The following is a 20,199-nucleotide window of genomic DNA, read 5'->3' as shown; positions in this document are numbered from 1 at the left end:
ATGCCCAGGACAGAAAGAGAGAGAGAAAAAGAGAGGGAGGGAGTGAGAATGGATGCACCAGGGCCTCTAGCCACTGCAAATGACCTTCAGATGCATGTAGTACTGTGTATCTGGCTTTACATGGGTACTAGGGAGTCAAACTCGGGTTGTTAGGCTTTACAGGCAAGCGCCTTAATCACTGAGCCATCTCTCCAGCCCCAGATCTTTGGTCCTTATAATCACCACAGGAATCTGTTCTGTAATGGAAAGCTGATGGGAGGAGAAGCTGAGACAGAAAGGTGGGATGTTTGTTCCTTTCCCATCAGTGAGAATGGTGGGATTCTGGCTTCCAGGCCAGAAACAATCCTAAATTATGGTCAGAGACGCACTATCTGGGCTGAACATTGCATTTCTTGAGCTGAAGCTGGGCTTGAGTGAGAGAGGCCAGGGTGGACAGCTAGGGGCAAGAATCACAGGCCTGTGAAGTTTCTTTCTTATTTACTTATCTGAGAGAGTGAGGAGAGAGTTTAAGAATAGGTGTGCTAGGGTTTCCAGCCACTGCAAATGAACTCCAGATACACGTGTGTCCCCTTGTACATCTGGCTTATGTGGGTCTTGGAGGAATTAGAACCTACGTCCTTTGGCTTTGCAGACAAGCGCCTTAACCACTATGCCATCTCTCCAGCCCTGTGGGGTTTCTTTCTGTGGCAGGAGAAAAGCTGAACCGTTCAACAGCTCTACAGGACCAGCGGGAGACAAGTACTTAGTTCCGTCACAAAGTGCTTGTTTAGCATAATAGAGACATGTTCTGTTACAGCTGACCCTTTGGCAGAGATGTCCTGCCTTTCCTCAGTATAAACCAAGTGTTGCAGTCAGGTTTGCTTTGCTAGCACAAATCAACCAACCAAGAGCAGCTTCGGGGGGGGGGGGGAAGGTTTGTTTTGGCTTATAGACTCGAGGGGAAGCTCCATGATGGCAGGGGAAAATGATGGCATGGTGGACATCACCCTCTCACCATCAGGTGGACAACAGCAATAGGAGAGTATGCCAAACACTGGCAAGGGGACACTGGTTAAAATGCCTATTAGCCCGCCCCCAACAATACGCTGCCTCCAGGTGTTAGTTCCCAAATTTCCATCAGCTGGGAACCTAGCATTCAGAACACCTAAGTTTGTGGGGGACACCTGAATCAGATCTCCACACCAGGCCTGCCTGGAGATGGCCCCTGCACTGCAACATGGGGGAGGATGTCATTCAAGCAGGCCAGACTGCAATTCAGTGTCAGGGCTCAGAACTGTGGCTCCTAGGGAGCTGCTATGCCTGCCAGGGGACATCTCACAGATCATCACAGCCAGACCTCGCTGGTTCCCGGAGTCTTAGGTGCCACTGTGGCTCTCCACCTGCCACAGTGATGGAATCACCACCAGTACAAAGTGAAATCTATTCACCGCTGAGGCAAATGATTTTGACCCCAGTCAAGCAGGGTAGGACCGTCCTCTAGGCAAAGACACAAATTCACAGTGGAAAGACAAAAGAAAGGAAGAGAGGAACTTGACTGAACTCTCGGTGTTTGACAATGACCTCTACAGTGTCATCAAAGCCTGATTGAACCCATGAGATTAGCACTAAGTGCTGCTATTTAAACTATTCTGGGCAACAGCTTCTATTTCAGTACAGGTTTACATCTTTCTTCAGAGTCACAGAATGGTGGAGCAGCCCAGGGAACCCTTAGTGACGATCTGCAGCTACGGTCCTGAGATCCTTGAGGTACTGGGCACTGAGAATCAGGTGAGCTTTGTGGATCCCCTACCGGAAGGGTCCCTGTGCCTCAGTTTCTTTGCATTCTCACCAGGCAGCTGCCATTCTCCATATCCTGGTCTTTGCTGACAGAACTTCACCCTAACAAGGCCCCAAATGCCAGGTCCTCCATGTGTAGCTCCCTGCAGTTGGGGTACAGTGTGCGTCCCGACTCTGGCCAAGATGAGAAGAGAGGTCTGTGGGGAGCAGTGGATAACTTGAAAGGGCTCTTCTGTCTTGGCACATTGCTGCTAGGAGTTGTGTAACCTTGATGGGAAAAACAGAGAAGCCTCACTGACTGGTCTTGGTATTGCCACCTTCTCCAGGAGATGTCATGTGTCCTGTGTTTAAGTTTTTCTGGTAGTTGAACGTACTCAGTTAACAGGTGGGTTTTCTGAAGGTCATGCAAGAATCTGAGTTCAGAGACCCCATTTAGGAAGCCTTCCTACTCTGGTGTCATCGTATGGATGTCTTCCTGGTCCTTAGCTTCCTTCTGTGACCAGTCATCAGTGCAGAACAGGGCAGAGACAGGCATGAATACACAAGGCCACGTTGGGATATTCCTACATTTTATCTTCCTGTTTGAGGAAGTAATGAATGAGAAGCAGTACATTGGAAAATACAGGTCCTCAACTGACTTTTTTTCTGAGGTAGGATCAGACTGGCCTTGAACTCATGCAATTAGAGGTGTAAACCACCATGTTTGGTTCAACTGATTATTTTTATTTTTTATTTCCTGAGGTAGTTTTCACTCCACTCCAGACTGACCTGGAATTCACTATGTAGCCTCAGGGTGGCCTTGAATTCACAGGGATCCTCCTACCTTTGCCTCCTGATTGCTGGGATAAAAGGCGTGCACCACCACACCCAGCTTTATTTTTATATTTATTTGAAAGAAAGAGGGAGTGGGGGAGAGAGAGAGAAAAAATTGGCACACCAGGGCCTCAAGCCACTGAAAATGAACTCCAGACACATGGGCCACTTTGTGCATCTGGCTTTACAAGGGTACTGGGGAATTGAACCAGGTCCTTTGCAGGCAAGTACCTCAACCATTAAGCTATCTCCCCAACCCCAACTGAATTTTTTTATTGATTTTGGCAACAGGGTCTTATTTAGCCAGGCTGGCCTTGAATTAATTCTATAGTCAAGGATGATCTTGAACTCCTGATTCTCCTCACCTGTACCTCCCAAGTGCTGTGATTACATGTGTACACCACATGCCTGACTAAAATGATTCTTTTATGGTTTTTCGAGGTAGGGTCTTTCTCTAGCCCAGGCTGACCTGGAATTCACCATGTAGTTTTAGGCTGGCATTGAACTCACGGTGATCCTCCTACCTCTGCCTCCCAAGTGCTGGGATTAAAGGCATGCGCCACCACGCCTGGCCTGAAATTCTTCAGTTCCAACCCGTTATGCTCTTCAGTTCCAGCCTATTATACTCTTGGCCTGTTTTCCCATCTGCCCACTTCCCTTTGAATTGCCATGAGGCACTGTGGTTTTTGTTGGCATCTTCCGGATCACAATCTTTCTGCGGCTTCAATATGCGGCCCATCACGTGCCACGGGTGGTCTGCCTCCTTTCGAGCAGTCCCCACGCCTGGCATGGTGAGCCTGCACTGGCCCCAACCAGGAAGGAGAGGAAGTGCCCATGAGCTTAACCACCTGCTGGCTCCACGGCTAGGGCTCTTGATTCAGAGCAACAAAATCCTTTAAAATTATGTTTCTGGAATCCCTATAAAATGCTAGGCCCACACGGGGACCACAGCTCAGAGCTTTGTTATTGGCTGTAAACCACATTTGCACGCCGCTTTATTCAAATCTAAAAAGCCCAGCCTGATCTCTGGGTGAGTAGTACAGGGCTAAAATTAGCTTGGCCATCTGCTGAGACAGCAGCTGGTCTATTCTGAGCCCCAACAAGCCTGCCTGGAAGTGGGGTTGGGCCTGGTGGGGAGAATGCCAGGGAGGTCTGCCGCTTCATGGTTAAAAGAGGATGACGTCGTATTGTGAGGGAAGCTTGGTCACGCATGGTGTGTTTGCAGGGACCTGGGAAAGCTCGGGGCTGCTTGGGTCCTGTTCTCTAGTTTCTTTCTACCTGGAGCCCCCAGTCAGCCGCTTTCATGCTGCCGCAGCATCATTCTCGATGTTGGCAGTGACATCACAAGCTGTTGAGTGCTTAGTGTCGGTTTGGGAGCCATGCCGAGTACCTTACAGCGAATAGCAAATCACATTCTCAAGGCAACTCTGACAGGCGCCAGACTTGGGTGTCTTAGATCGTCCCATTTACGTGGTCAATAAGGGCCTAGTTGCAAGAGTGGAGAGATGGAAGTCCTGACTCAGATGAAAGGCTTCTGTGGACCTTGACCTCTGTTTCTGTTTCTGGAGAGGAGCAGTATCCCATCAGAGCTAAGAACTCATTCATTAAACTAAGGGGTGAAGAGTGTGGGGTACACTTACACTCTGCAGGCAGAAACCAGTTAATTATGTATTTGTGGGGTTATAGTCCCCCATTGTCAGAAACCTTGCTCAGCCAGGTGTTGTTTGGCTTAAAACTGTTAGGCTGGGCCTGGTGGAGCACACCTTCAATCCCAGCACTTGGGAGGCAGAGATAGGAGGATTGCTGTGAGTGTGACATCAGCCTAGGACTACAGAGTGAATGCTAGGCCAGCCTGGGCTGTAGGGAGACCCTACCTTGAGGAAGCCTGTTAATGCCTGGCTGGTTGTCAGCTCTCGTTTCCTAAGCTGGTCACAAACCATAGTTGGTAGTGATGTCTCCGCCTTCCTCAACCCATACTTGCTTTTGCCTAAACCTTGACGGCTGAAGGGTGGGAGTCACGGGTTGGGGTTGCCTTTACCACGGGGCATGGTAGTGAGGCGAGGCACTGAGAAGCCCCTAGGCTCCATACATTGCTCTTGGCATTGGTGTGTGGCATCCATCGCTCCTAGGCCATCAGGACCAGTCAGTCCAGACAGTAGAGTAGCCCTTTGCCAGTGTGGTGGGGCTCACTGGTATAGGACATTTAGCAGCCTGGTGGCAGCCCCATCTCCCAATGTAGCGAAGCCATCTTTGTGTTCCCTTGGTGGTGGTATGTGTTTATCTGTGGTTGGGGGTACTGAGACCTATAAACAAAACCCCTGTGAATGGGGTGCTTATCAGTAGAGCTTCTCCCACTCCACCTCTGCTCCCAGACCCATGCAAGCAATGATGACTTTTTTTATTGACAAGTTCCATGATTATAAACAATATCCCATGGTAACTTCCTCCCTTCCCCCACTTACCTCTTTGAAACTCCATTCTCTATCATATCCCCTCTCCCTCTCAATCAGTCTTTTATTTTGATGTCTTGATCTTTTCCTCCTATGACGGTCTTGTGTAGGTAGTGTCAGGCACTGTGAGTTCATGGTGATTAATTTCTTATCTACAGTATCCATGGCATCTTGTGACCATATCGTCTCTTAAGGGTGGTGACATATGGGTGCACTTGTATGGACTACTCCACTTTCCATTAGGCTCCAGCTGGGTGGTGACCTAAGAGGCAAGGCTAGCTAGCTCATAGGCTCAAGCCCACCCTCAATCTTTCTGCCAGTCCACAGCTTGATCAGAAGCAAAGTTAAAGCCACAGTGGAGTCCACAGGACCAACACCTAGATGCCACTGGGCCAACTGTGGGCAGCCTTTTTATTATTATTTATTTTAAAAATATTTTATTTCCCAACAATATAATTTGGAAAATGAAAAACACCCTAAAAACACAAAAGATTGTCAATGTGCAATCTTTCTTTCCATTCAAACTAAACATGACTATAAGGCTGGAAAGATGACTCATCAGTTAAGGCACTTGCCTGAAATGCCTGATGACCTGGGTTTGATTCCGCAGTACTCATGTAAAGCCAGACAAACAAAGTGGCACACGCATCTGGAGTTCATCTGTAGTGGCAGGAGGCCCTGGTGTGTCCATATTCTTTCACTCTCTTTCCTTGCAAATTAATAAATATGTTTTTAAACGTGTCTATAGATTCTTTTGTTTTGTTTTTGTTTTTCAAAGTAGGGCCTCACTCTAGCCCAGGCTGACCTGGAATTCACTATGTAGTCTCAGGGTGGCCTCGAACTCCCAGCGACCCTCCTGCCTCTGCATCTGAAGGGCCATGCCAGAGTAATGCCATGACAGGCTTCAGAGGCATTAGTAGGCCTAAGTTTCTGTTTCCTAGTCAAGACACAACAGTTACTGGAAAATCCACAAACTGCACCACACCTGCACCCTCTCCTAGTACGGGCCAATCAGAAAGGACCAAGTAGATGCTATACATTCCTGTGGTCATAGATCAGTTTGCTTAATGTTCTTCAATAGCTATGTAGCCAATCAGTTTGTAACATGTATACTCTTGCTAAATGTCAACCAATCATGTAACTGCCAAGCTGGAAATTCCCTTTTCCTTGTTTGAACCCCAATAAAAGCCTCTCCTAACCACTATTCAGGGCTCTTGAACAGACCAACTGTGTTGGTGAAGTCTGGAGCCTGAGTGTAAGCCTGAAATAAAGCTCTTTGCTGTTGCATACAAAAAAAAAAAAAAAAAAAAAAAAGATTTTATTTGACAGAGAGAGAGAGAATAAGAATGGGCATGCCAGGGCCTCCCGCCACTGCAAATGAACTCCAGACATCTGCACCCCTTGTGTATCTGGCTAACATGGGTCCTGGGGAATTGAACCAGGGTCCTTTGGCTTTGCAGGCAAATGCCTTAACTGCTAAGCCATCCCTCCAGCCCACTATTATTTTTTTTTTGAGGTAGGGTGTCACTCTAGCCCAGGCTGACTTGGAATTCACTATGTAGTATCAGGGTGGCCTCAAACTCATAGCAGTCCTCCTACCTCTGCTTCCCAAGTGCTGGGATTAAAGGCGTGTGCCACCATGCCCAGATGTGGGCAGCTTTTTTAAGGGCTAACTCACCAGTTCAAAATATATATATAAAATATTTGAGAGAGAGGAGCAGATAGAATGGGCACCTCAGGGCCCCTAGCTACTACAAACAAACTCCAGATGCATGTGCCACATTGTGCATCTGGCTTATGTGGACACTGGAGAATCGGACCTGGGTCCTTAGGCTTTGCAGGTAAGCACCTTAACTGCTAGGTCATCTCTCCAGCCCAGGAGTTTAAAATGTTTTAATTAATTAATTAATTAGAGTAATAGAAGAGTGAGTATGGGCATGCCAGGGCCTCTTGCCACTGCAAATGAATTCCAGATGCATGTGCTACTTTATGCCTCAGTGGGTACTGAGGAGTTGAACCTGGGTTGTCAGGTTTTGCAAGCAAGTGCCCTTAACTGCTGAGCCATCTCCTCAGCCTTCACACACACAGAAGTTTATAGGTCACATTTTCTTCACTTTTCCTAGTAAGCCTTCCAAAATGTATTTTCTTTTAACCAAGATTACCTGCTGTAGACTAGTAAAGCAAAGTCATGAAAACCCATCCCTGCACTCAGGCCACAAATGAGTGAATCCCATGAACATGGGTGGAGCATCAGGTCTCACCTTCTTTGTGGACACGGGTAAGTAGAAGGCCTCATGCTGGCACGTGGTTGGTGCACACCTGTAACCTCAGCCTTCGGGAGCAGAGGCACGAGAATCAGGAATTCAAAATCATCCTCGGCTATACAAAGGCAAGTCTGGCTCTGAGAGACAGTCTCAAGAAATCAAAAGGAAGGCTAGGCATGGTGGTGCACGCCTTTAATCCCAGCACTTGGGAGGCAGAGGTAGGAGGATCGCTGTGAGTTTGAGGCCACCCTGAGACTACATAGTGAATTCCAGGCCAGCCTGGGTAAGAGTGAGACCCTACCTCAAAAAACCAAAACAAATCAAAAGGGAGCTGGGTGTGGTGGTTCACGCCTTTAATCTCAGCACTCAGGAGGCAGAGGTAGGAGGATCACTTGAGTTTGAGGCCACCCTGAAACTGCATAATGAAATCCAGGTTGGCCTGAGCTAGAGTGAGACACTACCACCTAGAAAAACAAACAAAAAAAAACAAAAACAAAAAACCAAAAAAAAAAAAAACAACCACACACCCACCCAGGAAGGGCTGGAGGGATGGCTTAGCAGTTAAGGCATTTGCCTGCAAAGCCCAAGGACCTATGTTCTCTCTCCAGACCCCACATAAACCAAACCCACAAGGTGACGCAAGCGCCCAAGGTCTGTACATCTGCACAAGATGGCGCACATGTCTGGAGTTCGAGTACAGTGGCTGGAGGCCCTGGTGTACCGATTCTCTTATCTCCTCCCCCCCATGCAAGCAAAATCATTGGGATGGGGAATTTATTAGAATATAGTAGTTGTATAGATGGATTTCATTTACGTCATTTCCATACATGCATATAATGCACTTATATATTTATCCCTGTTCCTTTAAAATATTAGAGATGGGGGTGGGGGATGAGAGTAGGTGCACCAGGGCCTCCAGCCACTGCAAACAAACTCCAGATGCATGCACCACCTTGTCCATCTGGCTTGTGTGGAAACTGGAGAATTGAACCTGGGTCCTTAGACTTCACAGGCAAGTGCCTTACCCACTAAGCCATCTCTCAAGGTCTCTCTTTTTTTTTTTGAGATAGGTATCCCAGGCTAGCCTTGAATATATGAACCTGCTGCCTGTTTCCAGAGTGCTTTTATTTATTATAGCTGTATATAATCACACTTGGCAACAAAATCATTCCTCATTTTCTCTCTCTCAAAAAAAAAAAAAAAAAAAAAAGCTAGGGAAGGGCTGGAGAGATGGCTTAGTGGTTAAGCGTTTGCCTGTGAAGCCTAAGGACCCCAGTTCAAGGCTTGATTCCCCAGGACCCACAGATGCACAAGGGGGCGCACACGTCTGGAGTTCGTTTGCAGTGGCTAAGCAGCCCTGGTGCGCCCACTCTCCTCTCTCTCTCTGCCGCTCTCAAATAAATAGCAACAAAAATTTAAAAAAAAATAGCTAGGCAATGGGGTCACACTTATTTGTGTTCTTATGGAAACATATTTGAGTATCTGTTTTATATGGATTTTTATTCACTTTTCAAACATACTAAAGTGTGCCCTTTAGCTGCTGAGCAAGCATTTGTAGCTTATACAATGACAGAATGGGCCCAAAGCTTAGTGTTGTGACCCATTTTTAAAATAAAGTATCTTGAAATGAAAATAAATAAATATATATATTTAAAAAATTTAAGTAGGCTGGAGAGGATGGCTTAGCAGTTGCGTGTAAAGCCAAAGGACCCTGGTTAGATTCCCCAAGACCCACATAAGCCAGATGCACAAGGAGGTGCAGGCGTCTGGAGTTCATTTGCAGTGGCTGGAGGCCCTGGTGTGCCCATTCTCTTTGCCTCTTTCTCTCAAATAAATAATAATAAAAATCATTCCTGATTCTGTAGGGCAGATACAGACTTTTAAAAACTTGGTAAGGGCTGGAAAGATGCCTTAGTGGTTAAGGTGCTTGCCTGTGAAACTTTAAGGACTCATGCTGACTCTCTGGGTCCCATGTAAGTGATGTCAAGTGTGCTCTGGCATGCGATTTCTGTCTCTCCCATAAAAAAGAACAACTCAGCCGGGTGTGGTGGCTCACGCCTTTAATCCCAGCACTCTAAGGCAGAGGTAGGAGGATTGCCGTAAATTAATTCCAGGTCAGCCTAGCCTAGAGGGAGACCCTACCTTGAATAACCAAAAAAAAAAAAAAAAAAAAAAAAAAAAGACAGTTGACAGTGTGTTAACAGGGCCCAGACATCCCTGGATCTGATCTGGCCTGTATTCATTTTTTAAAAAAGATTTATTTTTATTTACTTAATTAGAGACAGAGAGAGGGAGAGTGGGAGAATGGCCATGCCAGAGCCTCTAGCCACTGCAAATGAACGCCAGATGCATGCACCATGTGCATCTGGCTTATATGGGACCTGGAGAATTGATCCTTAGGCTTTGCAAGCATGCGCCTTAACCACTAAGCCATCCCTCCAGCCCATGTATTCAATTATTTTTAAAAACATTTTTTGGTGTATAGGGCATGTGCACCATGGTACATGTGTGGGGAGAGGGCAACTTTGAGGTGTCTGTACTTTTTTTCTACCTTGAGACAGTCTAGCTAGGGTGTTTGGATCACAGGTGCATGTGCCACTTTTTGGCTTTATGTGTGTGCTGGGGATTTGAATTCAGGTTGGCAGGCGTTGCAAGGAAGCACCTTTAACCACTGAACCATCTTCTCAGCCCCATTTCTTTCTTTCTTTTTTTTTAAATTATTAGAGGGATGGAGGGATTACTTAGCGGTTAAGGCACTTGCTTGCAAAGCCAAAGGACCTAGTTTTGATTCCCCAGGACCCATGTAAAGCAGATGCACAAGGTGGCACATGCTGGAGTTCGTTTGCAGCAGCTAAAGTCCTTCTCTATCTGCATCTCTCTGTGTCAAATAAAATAGATAATTAAAAAATATTTACTAGAGAAGGCAGATATAGAATGATTGTACAAGGGCTTCCAGCCACTGCAAATGATCTCCAGATGCATGTACCACCTTGTGACTCTGGCTTTACATGGATACTGGGGAATTGAACCTGGCTTTGCAGGCAAGTGTCTTAACCACTGAGCAATCTCTCCATCTCCAGCCCTCAGCCCCATTTTTTAAATTTATTTGATAAAGAGGGAAGGGTAAAGAGAGAATGGGTGTGCTAGGGCCGCCCACTGCAAATGAACTCCAGGTGCATGTGCCCCCTTGTGCATCTGGTTTACGTGGGTCCTGGAGAATCAAACCTGGGTCCTTTGGCTTTGCAGGCAAATTCCTTAACCGCTAAGCCATCTCTAAAGTCCCCCATTTCTGAAAGCCGAGGCCATGATGTTTATGGCAAGGTCAAGTTCCAGGAGGTACCTTCACAGCCTGTTGAAGCTGTTCTCAGCTCCCCAAGAGTGTAGCACTCAAGTATAGCGAGAAACAGTGGGTCTTCTGGCTAACACGCAGGAGGAATGTGTAGTGCCTCTTAGGACCTTTGTGAACACATGCACGTGTTGTATTCCAACAGCATGGTCTGAAACACGGGGGCCAAGGATGGGGTCGAGCAGCCGCCGCCGCCCGAGGGCTGCGTGCGCAGGCAGGAGGGCAGCCCGCTGCACCTGCAGCACCGAGTCTCTGGGCAAAGCTGTTTTTTACATTTTTTGGTGATGCTGGGAATGAAATTCGGGGCTCTGTGCACATGCTCTACCACTGAGCTACACCCAAGCCCTAGTTTTTAAAATTGTAAGTTAACTGATCACATTTTGATTGTTATTAAGACTTGAGTTTCTTTAAAATGAAAAGTAGCATGTTACTATTCCAATCTAACATGGTTTATTCTCACTTTGAATAAAGTCAGGTTTCTCTTTAGAAATCAGTTTTGATTACAGGGAACTCATTAAACAATCACTCCAAACTAAAACTACTCTGTTTATTCAGGTGCCGTGTGAGGGTAGCTGCTGTTCTGTGTGGTTAGAAGGTGAAGCAGGGCTGATGGGCTTTATTCAATGGCTGGTTAATCCAGACACAGGGTCTTGGGACTTGCAAGTTAGATTCTGAGAAGTGGTAAGAACTGGACTGCACCCCAATTGGCTCATCTTCCCTTTTTGAAACTCAACACCTTCGCTGTGGTGTGTACAGTCCTCAGTATAACTGAACTGCCACCCCGCCAGTTTCTACGTGACACCACAGCTCACAAATGACACTGGCTTAACCGCTCAGTAAACTTTGTTTTCCTTCTTCACTGTCTTGTGTGAAAATGCATGGTATGTGCAAACCATGTGTGGAGGCCAGAGGATGACTGTGAGCACCTCCCTCTTGCTCTTCCACCTCATGGCCTTGAGACAGACTCTCGCTGAGCTCGACGCATGCTGTGGTCAACTTGCCGGATGCAGCGGTCCTCCTGCTGCCCTCGGGCCTCAGCTCTGGAGTTACCAGCACGTGCAGCTGCTCCTGGATCTTCATGTGGGTGCTGAGGACTGACCTCTTGCCCACCTGAGCCACCTCCCTAGCCCTTTCTTTAAAATATTTTCATTTATTTACAAGTAGGGAGATAGAAGAGGGAGATCGAATGGGCATGCCAGGGCCTCCAGCAGCTGCAAACAAACTACAGGTGCATCCATGTGTTACTGCGCATCTGGCTTTATGTGGGTACAGGGGACTTGAACTCAGGTCATTAGGCTTGGCAGGCAAATCCTTAAGCTGCTGAAATCTCTCTTGCTCCTCTCTAGCCTTTTCTTTCCTATCTTGAATTGAGTTCTTTCAACTAAGCCTCCAACTTGAAGCCCTTCCAGGGGTCCTCTGTAACACTCTGCTACTGGCAGCTGTGGTCTCAGGCTTGTGTTTTTTCTGGCTTGCAATTCCCATTCCCTTTCTGTAACAGTGACATAAGCTCCAGGAGGCCTCTGGGGCTCACAGAAAGCAGCCCTCCACAGGACAGTACAGCATGAATCTTATTACCACAAGTACTGAAAATCTGAAGGAGAGCCTTCTAATGTATGGTGTTTGGTTTTCTGCCACTCAGATGAGGTGTTCTCAATGTGTAAGGCCTAGTTTGCAGCCTGGCATTCTGGGAGTTCAGAGCTGTGCATCGCTAGACCACCTCACCAGTCCTTTCACTGTGAAGACTTACCACATCTACAGTCAGGAGACCAGCCACACACACAGGAGTAGAGAGCCATTTGCAGTTTAATTGACAAGAACTATTAGCCCTCGGGTAGCTATATTGGTGATTACAGATGGCTTTAATTTGGAAGACAAAATTGCTCATGAACGGAGTCAAGAATTCCAAATGCAACTCTAATTGACCACACTACATATTCAGAAAGCTTCTCCAGCTACAGCTGTGAGAAGCAGCTCTATTTCTAGAAGCGGAAGCTCCCGTTTGATCTCCATCATCACAACCAAAGCAACACAAAAGCCCCAAAAGACTTAAGAAGGGGACAGTAAATACAAGATAAAAAAGAAATCTACATAGTATGAAATTAGTTTTTATTTTTAGCTAAAAATAAATGCTTATCGTTTTGTCAAAACCCAAACTAAAGATGAACAGTTGAAAAAAAGGGGAGGAAGCACATTTTCTTTCCTTGGGGAACCAGTAAGGCAGACATTGCGATGTGGCTTATTTTTCCCCATAGGACTAGCTAGTCTAGGCAAACAAAACAAAAATCCTCTTCCCGACTTTTCCCCTATCTGCTGTGCCTGGCAGGATAAAACCCCCAAACCACCTTCCTACCCCAAAAGCAACATGAACAAGAGACTTGAAATGTTAGGAAAACCTTTGAACCTGTTCATAGAAAAGTCTTCCTTAGGAGATTTGACGAGAGTAACACCCCTCGACGGCTTAGATGAGGTTTTGCTGTGTGTCCATGAATACACGAGCACCTGGGGGAATCCACCCCATAGTTCCTGGGGCGTGGCTCAGTCCACTGCATATTTCACCATAGGGATGTCTTAAAATTAAACTTCAGTTTCAGCAGATACTTTAGATTCACCTGAGCAATGTCATAGACAATGTATCTGGAGGGGGGTGTTAAGGAGTGAACAGGTTTAGAGTCCCTGTGACCTGTTCCGCAGGGAAGGCTAATGCCTGGGTCTCCTCAGGCATAGCGAAGGGCCAATTCTTCTGGAACGGTGGGGAACTAGGCTTATCTGTCTAGTGGGAAGCAAGACCTCAGTTATTACCATATTACCACGCCAGCCAGCCCTCCCCAGGTGACATGAGCACAGTCCAGCTCCAGAACACATGGCAAAAGGATACTCGTTATACAACAGGCAGGTGTCATTGACCCCTGACGGGATCCCAGTCCCTAGTGGAACCTCCACACCTTCCAGAGTGATGCTGGCCGAAGGGTCAGGGGTAGTTTTGCCCAAACCTGCAAGACAGAAGGTCATGAGCTAAGAAATACTGAGAAAGGTCATGAAAATGAGATCTACTTTATTCTGGTCTGTGTGCGTTCCCTTAAACACAGTCTGTAGACTCTATTCTTCAGATGAAAGGAGGCTATGAAGACTCCCAGGCATCAGTCCTAGCTGGTTTTAATGAGAAGCCGCAGCAGCCCCTAGACACACGCTGTTGCCAAACACAATTCGAGGGTGGTTACAAAGGCCTTGTTCATCACATGCCACCACTCAGCAGCGACCCTGTGTGATCAAGTCCTTCCCTGCCTGCTGCACCTGGTCCCACTCCAAGCCCTAAAGCCCCCCTGGAACTTGCCACACTAGCTGCAGCTAGAGTGAATTTTTCTTCCTTTCCTTTCCTTTTTCCTTTCCCTTCCCCTCCTTCCCTCTTCTTTTTTATTTTATTTTTATTTTTATTTTTTTTTGAGGCAAGGTCTCACTCTAGCTCAGGATGACCTGAAACTCACTTTGTAGCTCCAGGATATCCTCAAACTCTCAGTGATCCTCCCCTCCTGAGTGCTGGGACTAAAGGCATGTGCAACCATGCCTGGCTTCTGGAACTCACTCTGTAGCCCAGGCTGGCCTCAAACTCATGGTGATCCTTCTATCTCAGTCTGAGATAAAAGTTCCAAATCCCTGGCTACCAGCTCCAAGAACCCAGTATTTGGAAGGAAGACTCCCCTCCTCTCACGTGTTATATCAGGCTGGACGGACAGTACCTTTGACACTGTGCTTGCCCTTGGGTAACTTGCTGATATGTGAAGCTTGCTTCAGTTCATACCTATACAAGAGAGGACAGTTTTAGCACAGGTTCCCTCTCTAGCTTCTGGACCCAGAATCTGCAGGACTGCCTCTTCTTAAACATAGGAATTGCACCTCCTGACAGTGTTTTGGGGTTCGAAGAAAGGGCCTGTCTGGAGCTGTGGTCATCTGCTTGAAGGCTCCAGTCTAGCTTGAGTTCTGGACCTCTGGCCTCGACTACTACCTTGCTCTAGTCATAGCCAAGAGCATCAGGTGGATGCCTGAGCTAAGACAGAGGAACCAACCTGTTGGGAATGAAGACCTGAGACTAAGGGCCCTCCATCCCTTCCCAGCTCCCACCACTGGTCTCTGTGAAGGGCAAGGGTGTCATGTGGTGAACACCTTGTAGTAATTCCATCTTTCTGTTTCTTGTTGCTGGTCCCTGACCTTGCATTTTCTGAGGCGTGCTTTGTATCTTATTATCCCTTGACTTGAGGGGTCTAGTAACTATTCTTCTTCCTCCAGCCCTCACCTCAACCTCAAAACCAACATACTCACATGTTCCCAAGGGCAACTTCTCCCAACAGTATTAAGCCTATCGGGTCTCCCTGAGATGTGTGGCAGTAGTTGGCACTTTTGGATACCATGTCAGCGAAGTAGATTCCTTTTCCAAACATGTAGCCTGTCTGGAGGGTTGGAAAAGGGACAGCTGAAGACATCAGGCAGATTCTCCAGTGACATCCCACACGTGCCACCCACCACCCAGCCAAGTGCTGCAAGTCACCTCCATCAGGCACCTGTGCTGGCAAGTGCCAGCATGGCCCAAGGGACTGCTCTGGACCCTGCTTCTTCTCAACCACGAGTAGAATGTGAAGATTCAATGAGCTATTAGTCACTACTTACTTAGACAAGGACCAGACACATGCCTAACAAATGCTGGCGACTTCTAAGTGAAGCGCGAGGCTAAGGGAACTGAGGTCACCGTCCAGGCGCACTGGGGTACACAGAACCCACTCACTACTTGCTACAACCAGAGGGAGGGGCTGGACCCCTTCTGTAGCCCAGCAGGTAACATGAAAATTGCTTGTTTTATTTTCTTTGTATGTCAACATTGCTAATAGCATTCCCAGCATCTCTAGCCTAGATTTCTGTTCCAGAGTCTGTCTGAAACACATGCAGCTGTGCTGCTGCTGGGGCTGGCCCTGGAGGGTGAAGGGGAAGGCACCACTGCCAGCAACGCTGAGCTGACACCCCATCGATCACCAGGGCCGAGTCGAGTCCCCGAGCCCACACGCTCTCACCTAAGCGCTGGAGCTCTCTGGGGAGGAGAGTCTGCAGGGACAGGCACCTCCCCCCTCCCAGGCAGCCACCTACCACAGGCGCTTCAGGTGGGGCTATCCGCAGACCCTGGGACAGGATCCCGGCAAAGTTGGTGGTCCTGGACCCGTGCCACAGCAACCTCCTGTTGTGAAGCTGCTTGAAGGGTTTATAGCGCTGGCTCTCTCCTTCACGCTCTATCTTAAAGATCTAGGTGGGCCATCAACAAACGGGAGAGAGAAGCAGCTGTTTGTTACTACGATTAACTGAATGCCTGACTGGACATGGGAGCTGTTGCTACAGACCACTTGTACCTAGCCAGAGCTGGAAAACTTCAGTCCTGTTGTGGTAGGAAGAACTTTTTCCACAGGCTGCAACAAGGTGACACAACCCGTGTGACCCAAGGCCTCACCCAGAAGGAACTAGCCGTTAAAAAAATAGAAGTAATACTATTATGCAGCAGACATGAATCTGAGGAACTTTCTTAATAGATCCATCGTCTCACTCAGTAGCCCAGAATAACCTGGAACTCACCTTGTTACTTGAGCTGGCCTTGATTCTCCTGCTTCAGCCTCCCAGTGCTGGGGTTACAGGCGTGTCATTACACCTGGCATGAGGAACTTTATCATCAACTTTTTTTTTTTTTTTTAAATTCTAAAACCAGTTCTGGGCACTTAAAAAACAGAATAAGGCGGCCATGGTGACACATGCCTTTTATCCCAGCACTTGGGAGGCAGAGGTAAAAGGATCACTGTGTGTTCGAGGTCAGCCCAATACTACATACTGAATTCCAGATCAGCCTAGGCTAGAGTGAAGTCTTACCTCAAAAAATAAACACAAAAGGGCTAGAGAGATGGCTTAGCGGTTAAGCGCTTGCCTGTGAAGCCTAAGGACTCCAGTTCGAGGCTCAATTCCCCAGGACCCACGTTAGCCAGATGCACAAGGGGGCGCTCGCGTCTGGAGTTCGTTTGCAGTGGCTGGAGGCCCTGTGCGCCCATTCTCTATCTGCCTCTTTCTCTCTCTTCTCGCTAATAAATTAAAACAAACAAACAAAATCCCACTGCCAAAAGTAGGACTACTACTTTTTCTGCTAAACAAACAAGTCACTTCCTCTGGTAATTTAAAGCAAAGCAGAACGCTCTTTCCTAGTCCAGGCTGGAGGAGGGGACAGGGGAGACTGGTGGGTAGGAAAGGAGGCAGAGAGGTTCTTACATCAATCACTTCCAGGTCGTAGGCATTGTGTGTGGTTGCGTGAGTGTTCTTAACGTACTTCCTGATGACCTCGGCTTCTTCAGAATCCTTGTCAACCACCTGGAAAACAGGCATCTGGGATCAGGACAGGGAGAACCTCATGGTGGCAAGGAAAAAATAATAATACAAACTCAGTGCCAACAAGAGCCAGTGTCTCCCTGCCAGCCCTGGCCATGCCTCCCTCCACCCGGGCACTGCTTCTTCATGTACTCGGACAACAGAGGAGGGGCCTGTTTCCTATGTTCTGGGGTACATGCAAAGGAAGAGACAAAGTTCGCTGTTCATGTGATAAAAGAGTCCACAGCAAGGGCCTGCCTCTAGAACAGCAGTTCAACTTGATGTGAGAACACACGATGGAGATGCCACAAAATAAAAATGAAAGACGCCAGGTGGGTGTGGTGGCACATGCCTTTAATCCCAGCACCCGGGAGGCAGAGGTAGGAGGATCAGCGTGAGTTCAAGGCCACCCTGAGACTACCGAGTGAATTCCAGGTCAGCCTGAGCAAGATCCTACCTTGAAAAAACAAAACAAAACAAAATGAAAATGACAAAGATCCTATCAGCTACAGGTTTATTTTTTGGGAGTGGAGATGGGGGTGCTACTAAGAATGAAATCCAGGCCCCATGCATGTCAAGTGAATGCTTGACCTGTACTGTACCCCCGCACTGCCAAGGGATTCTGAGTACAGGGATGCATGCTCAGAGCCATGTGTGCATGACTGGCTCAGCATGTGCCCAGTAATGTGGCATCAATATAAACCACACCAAATCAACCGAGCCTGTTATACAGGAGGCTTTTATGTGTTCTTATATTTTCCCAAAGACTTAGGAGTTCTGGGCTTCATCCCTACTAATTAAAAGCTTCAAAACTGTAGCTGAAAATGAGCCCCTTCACCAAGAATCTAGTGTACGCATCAAGAAGGAATGTTTGATGTCATGATCTGCTTAGACCCTGGCATGTCCAACCTGCCTAGTGAGGAGTACAGGCTGGCACACTGTCACCTCTACTACAGGAGAAAGCAGAGGTGGCTGAGCATACTAGACACACACTACAGCATCAAGGCTAGCTTCAAGGCCAGGGTGGCAGCTGAGGCGGTCTCAGTAGGGTGACTTCTGCCTGAGCTTCAAGCACATCCCATTCAAGTACTATGTGTCTCAGAAATGGGAGGAGAAAAAACGTTTTGCAAGACCTTCAAAAATCAAGCCAAGGACTAAGCTCCAGAAGAAGTGTCCCTTGACAAAGGATCTCAATGGGTCACTACTGCCATCTTGATGTGAGAAGGGCAGATTCATGGCCCTGTCACATATTGCAGGAGCTCTGAATGGACAATTCAGGCTAAGGACCACTGCTCTTCCCCACTGATGCTTGGGAAGGAACAACTGTCTTACCTTAATGTCAGTTTTGAGCTTCTCGTAGTTGACATCAATGGGGTCCTTGCTGCTGTCATCAGATCCACCCCTGAGAAGACTATAGGCCACCTCAATGTCCAGGAGGTTGTCCAGCATTTCCACCTTGGCCTAGGGACAAAGTAAAGACCTGGAATCAGGTCCTTAGGGGAGGGAGACAGATTCATAGTTTTTGGACAGAAGTTCTGTGTGCAGACCTTATCCTCTATACTGAGGAAGGGCTTAGTCAGGGCAACATCTGTCACTCGCAGGCATACCCATACCTGATGGTGCTAACAAGTCCCTGATGCCTGGAGAGATGAGAGATGGAGCTCTCAAACATAAGTGACGGACAAGGAAACCATCAACACTAAAGATGCCACCGCTGACCTCAGCCAATGGCTCTTCCTCAAATTCACTTGGCAAAGAAAAGGCAGAATACAAAGCAGGTGGATCACACCCTCAGGTCATGGGGAGGAAGGGAGTTCCAAGAAGTAGGCCTGGCCCAGCAGCCCGCTACCTGCACGCTGTCTGCGTTGTTCAGAAGGGGTGGTTTCTTCATCCCAAAGTCGTGAGGGATCAGGGTATAGAAGCGATTGGAGAGATCTAGGATCTGGGAGTCGCTGCTGCCCTGTGACACTGCCTGGAGGGGAGAGGACAGAAGGAACAGTCCCAACAAAGAGAGAGAGATGGTCATTGTAACACTGAGCAGAGGCAGGCCTTAAACAGCACAACATGTGGTGGCCCTGCACGACAGCTTGTCCACACGATGAAATGTTACTATATCCTGCAGCCCCAACACAAGAAATCACTACAAAAATCCATGTTGTGGTTCATTGCTACTGCTATAAAATTCCTTTGCTTAAAAAAAATTTAATTAATTAACGAGAGAGAGAAAGAATGGTTGCACTAGAGCCTCTAGCCACTGCAATGAGTGAACTCCAAACACATGCACCCACCTTGCCTTTATGTGGGTACTGGGGAAGTGAACCAGGGTCCTTAGGCTTTGCGGCAAGCGCCTTAACTGCTGAGCCAGTTCTCCAGGCTCCCCCCACCCTTTTTTGAGGTGGCGTCTTACTTTAACCCAGGCTGACCTGGAACTCTCTCTGTAGTCCTAGGCAGGTCGTAATCTCACATCAGTCTTCCTACCTCTACCTCCCGAGTGCTGGGACTAAAGGAGAGCACCCCATGCAGGGCAATTCCTTTGACTTTTAAGTTTGAAACTTTTCATAATGTTGGGGAAGGTGTTCAGTGTTATGAAGAATCCAGTCAGGTGTATTTTACCAGTTGACCACGTGTGCAGCAGGGACTTTGTTTTTACTACACCCAGAGGCCCAGGCAACGAGGCACAGAAGAGTTACATGACCCCTACTGCCACAGCGCCACCTAGTGCCGACACCCAGGGTGCTCAGTGCATAAAAAGAGACTGACAGCGGTACAACTGCGATACACAGGAGCTCTGTGTGTATGTAGTCTAGGTGACCATAGGATGGACGAAGAGCAATGGGCTAGTACCCCTGGCCTCATGCTCACTGCGGTGTAGGCTTTACCAAGCCGTCCACATTTGTCTGCACTGCAGAGGATCTGCAGGGGAAGGGTGCGGGTCTTGAGAAATGACGCAGGGTGTCAGGCAGGCGCTCCTCACAATCATGGGCAACGGGGATCCACAGCTCAGTTCACAACCGGTTCTCAGCACCAGTCAGGCAGTCTACTTGCCAAGGTGCTTAGAATATTTTCTAAACACGTTTTTGGGGCAGGGACAAGGGAAAAGTGGACACCAACACATGATGTATCCATATGAAAGATGTTAATAACAAATGAACTGCAGGTGTATGCACCA

The 20,199-nt window shown here is 47.7% G+C and overlaps 2 protein-coding genes across 2 annotated transcripts in view; both read right to left on the bottom strand.

Moving 5' to 3' along the window:
* The window catches only part of Lin9 (lin-9 DREAM MuvB core complex component), a 49,594-nt gene extending 37,865 nt beyond the window's left edge, over window positions 1-11,729 (bottom strand). The window contains exons 1-2 of the mRNA XM_045144110.1: window positions 11,576-11,729; window positions 10,793-10,911 (exon numbers count right to left, since the gene is read on the bottom strand). Of these exons, the coding sequence (XP_045000045.1) occupies window positions 10,793-10,911; window positions 11,576-11,729 (273 nt within the window). The remainder of the gene's footprint in view (window positions 1-10,792; window positions 10,912-11,575) is intronic.
* Window positions 11,730-12,434: 705 nt separating this feature from the next.
* The window catches only part of Parp1 (poly(ADP-ribose) polymerase 1), a 44,286-nt gene continuing 36,521 nt past the window's right edge, over window positions 12,435-20,199 (bottom strand). Inside the window, exons 16-23 of the mRNA XM_004653256.2 lie at window positions 18,880-19,002; window positions 18,363-18,491; window positions 16,935-17,033; window positions 15,780-15,932; window positions 14,964-15,091; window positions 14,384-14,445; window positions 13,525-13,639; window positions 12,435-13,283 (exon numbers count right to left, since the gene is read on the bottom strand). Of these exons, the coding sequence (XP_004653313.2) occupies window positions 13,202-13,283; window positions 13,525-13,639; window positions 14,384-14,445; window positions 14,964-15,091; window positions 15,780-15,932; window positions 16,935-17,033; window positions 18,363-18,491; window positions 18,880-19,002 (891 nt within the window). The 3' untranslated portion in view covers window positions 12,435-13,201. The remainder of the gene's footprint in view (window positions 13,284-13,524; window positions 13,640-14,383; window positions 14,446-14,963; window positions 15,092-15,779; window positions 15,933-16,934; window positions 17,034-18,362; window positions 18,492-18,879; window positions 19,003-20,199) is intronic.

This window comes from Jaculus jaculus, chromosome 1, assembly GCF_020740685.1.
Source record: "Jaculus jaculus isolate mJacJac1 chromosome 1, mJacJac1.mat.Y.cur, whole genome shotgun sequence".
Classification (NCBI taxonomy): domain Eukaryota; kingdom Metazoa; phylum Chordata; class Mammalia; order Rodentia; family Dipodidae; genus Jaculus; species Jaculus jaculus.
This window is presented reverse-complemented; position numbering and strand designations above follow the sequence as displayed.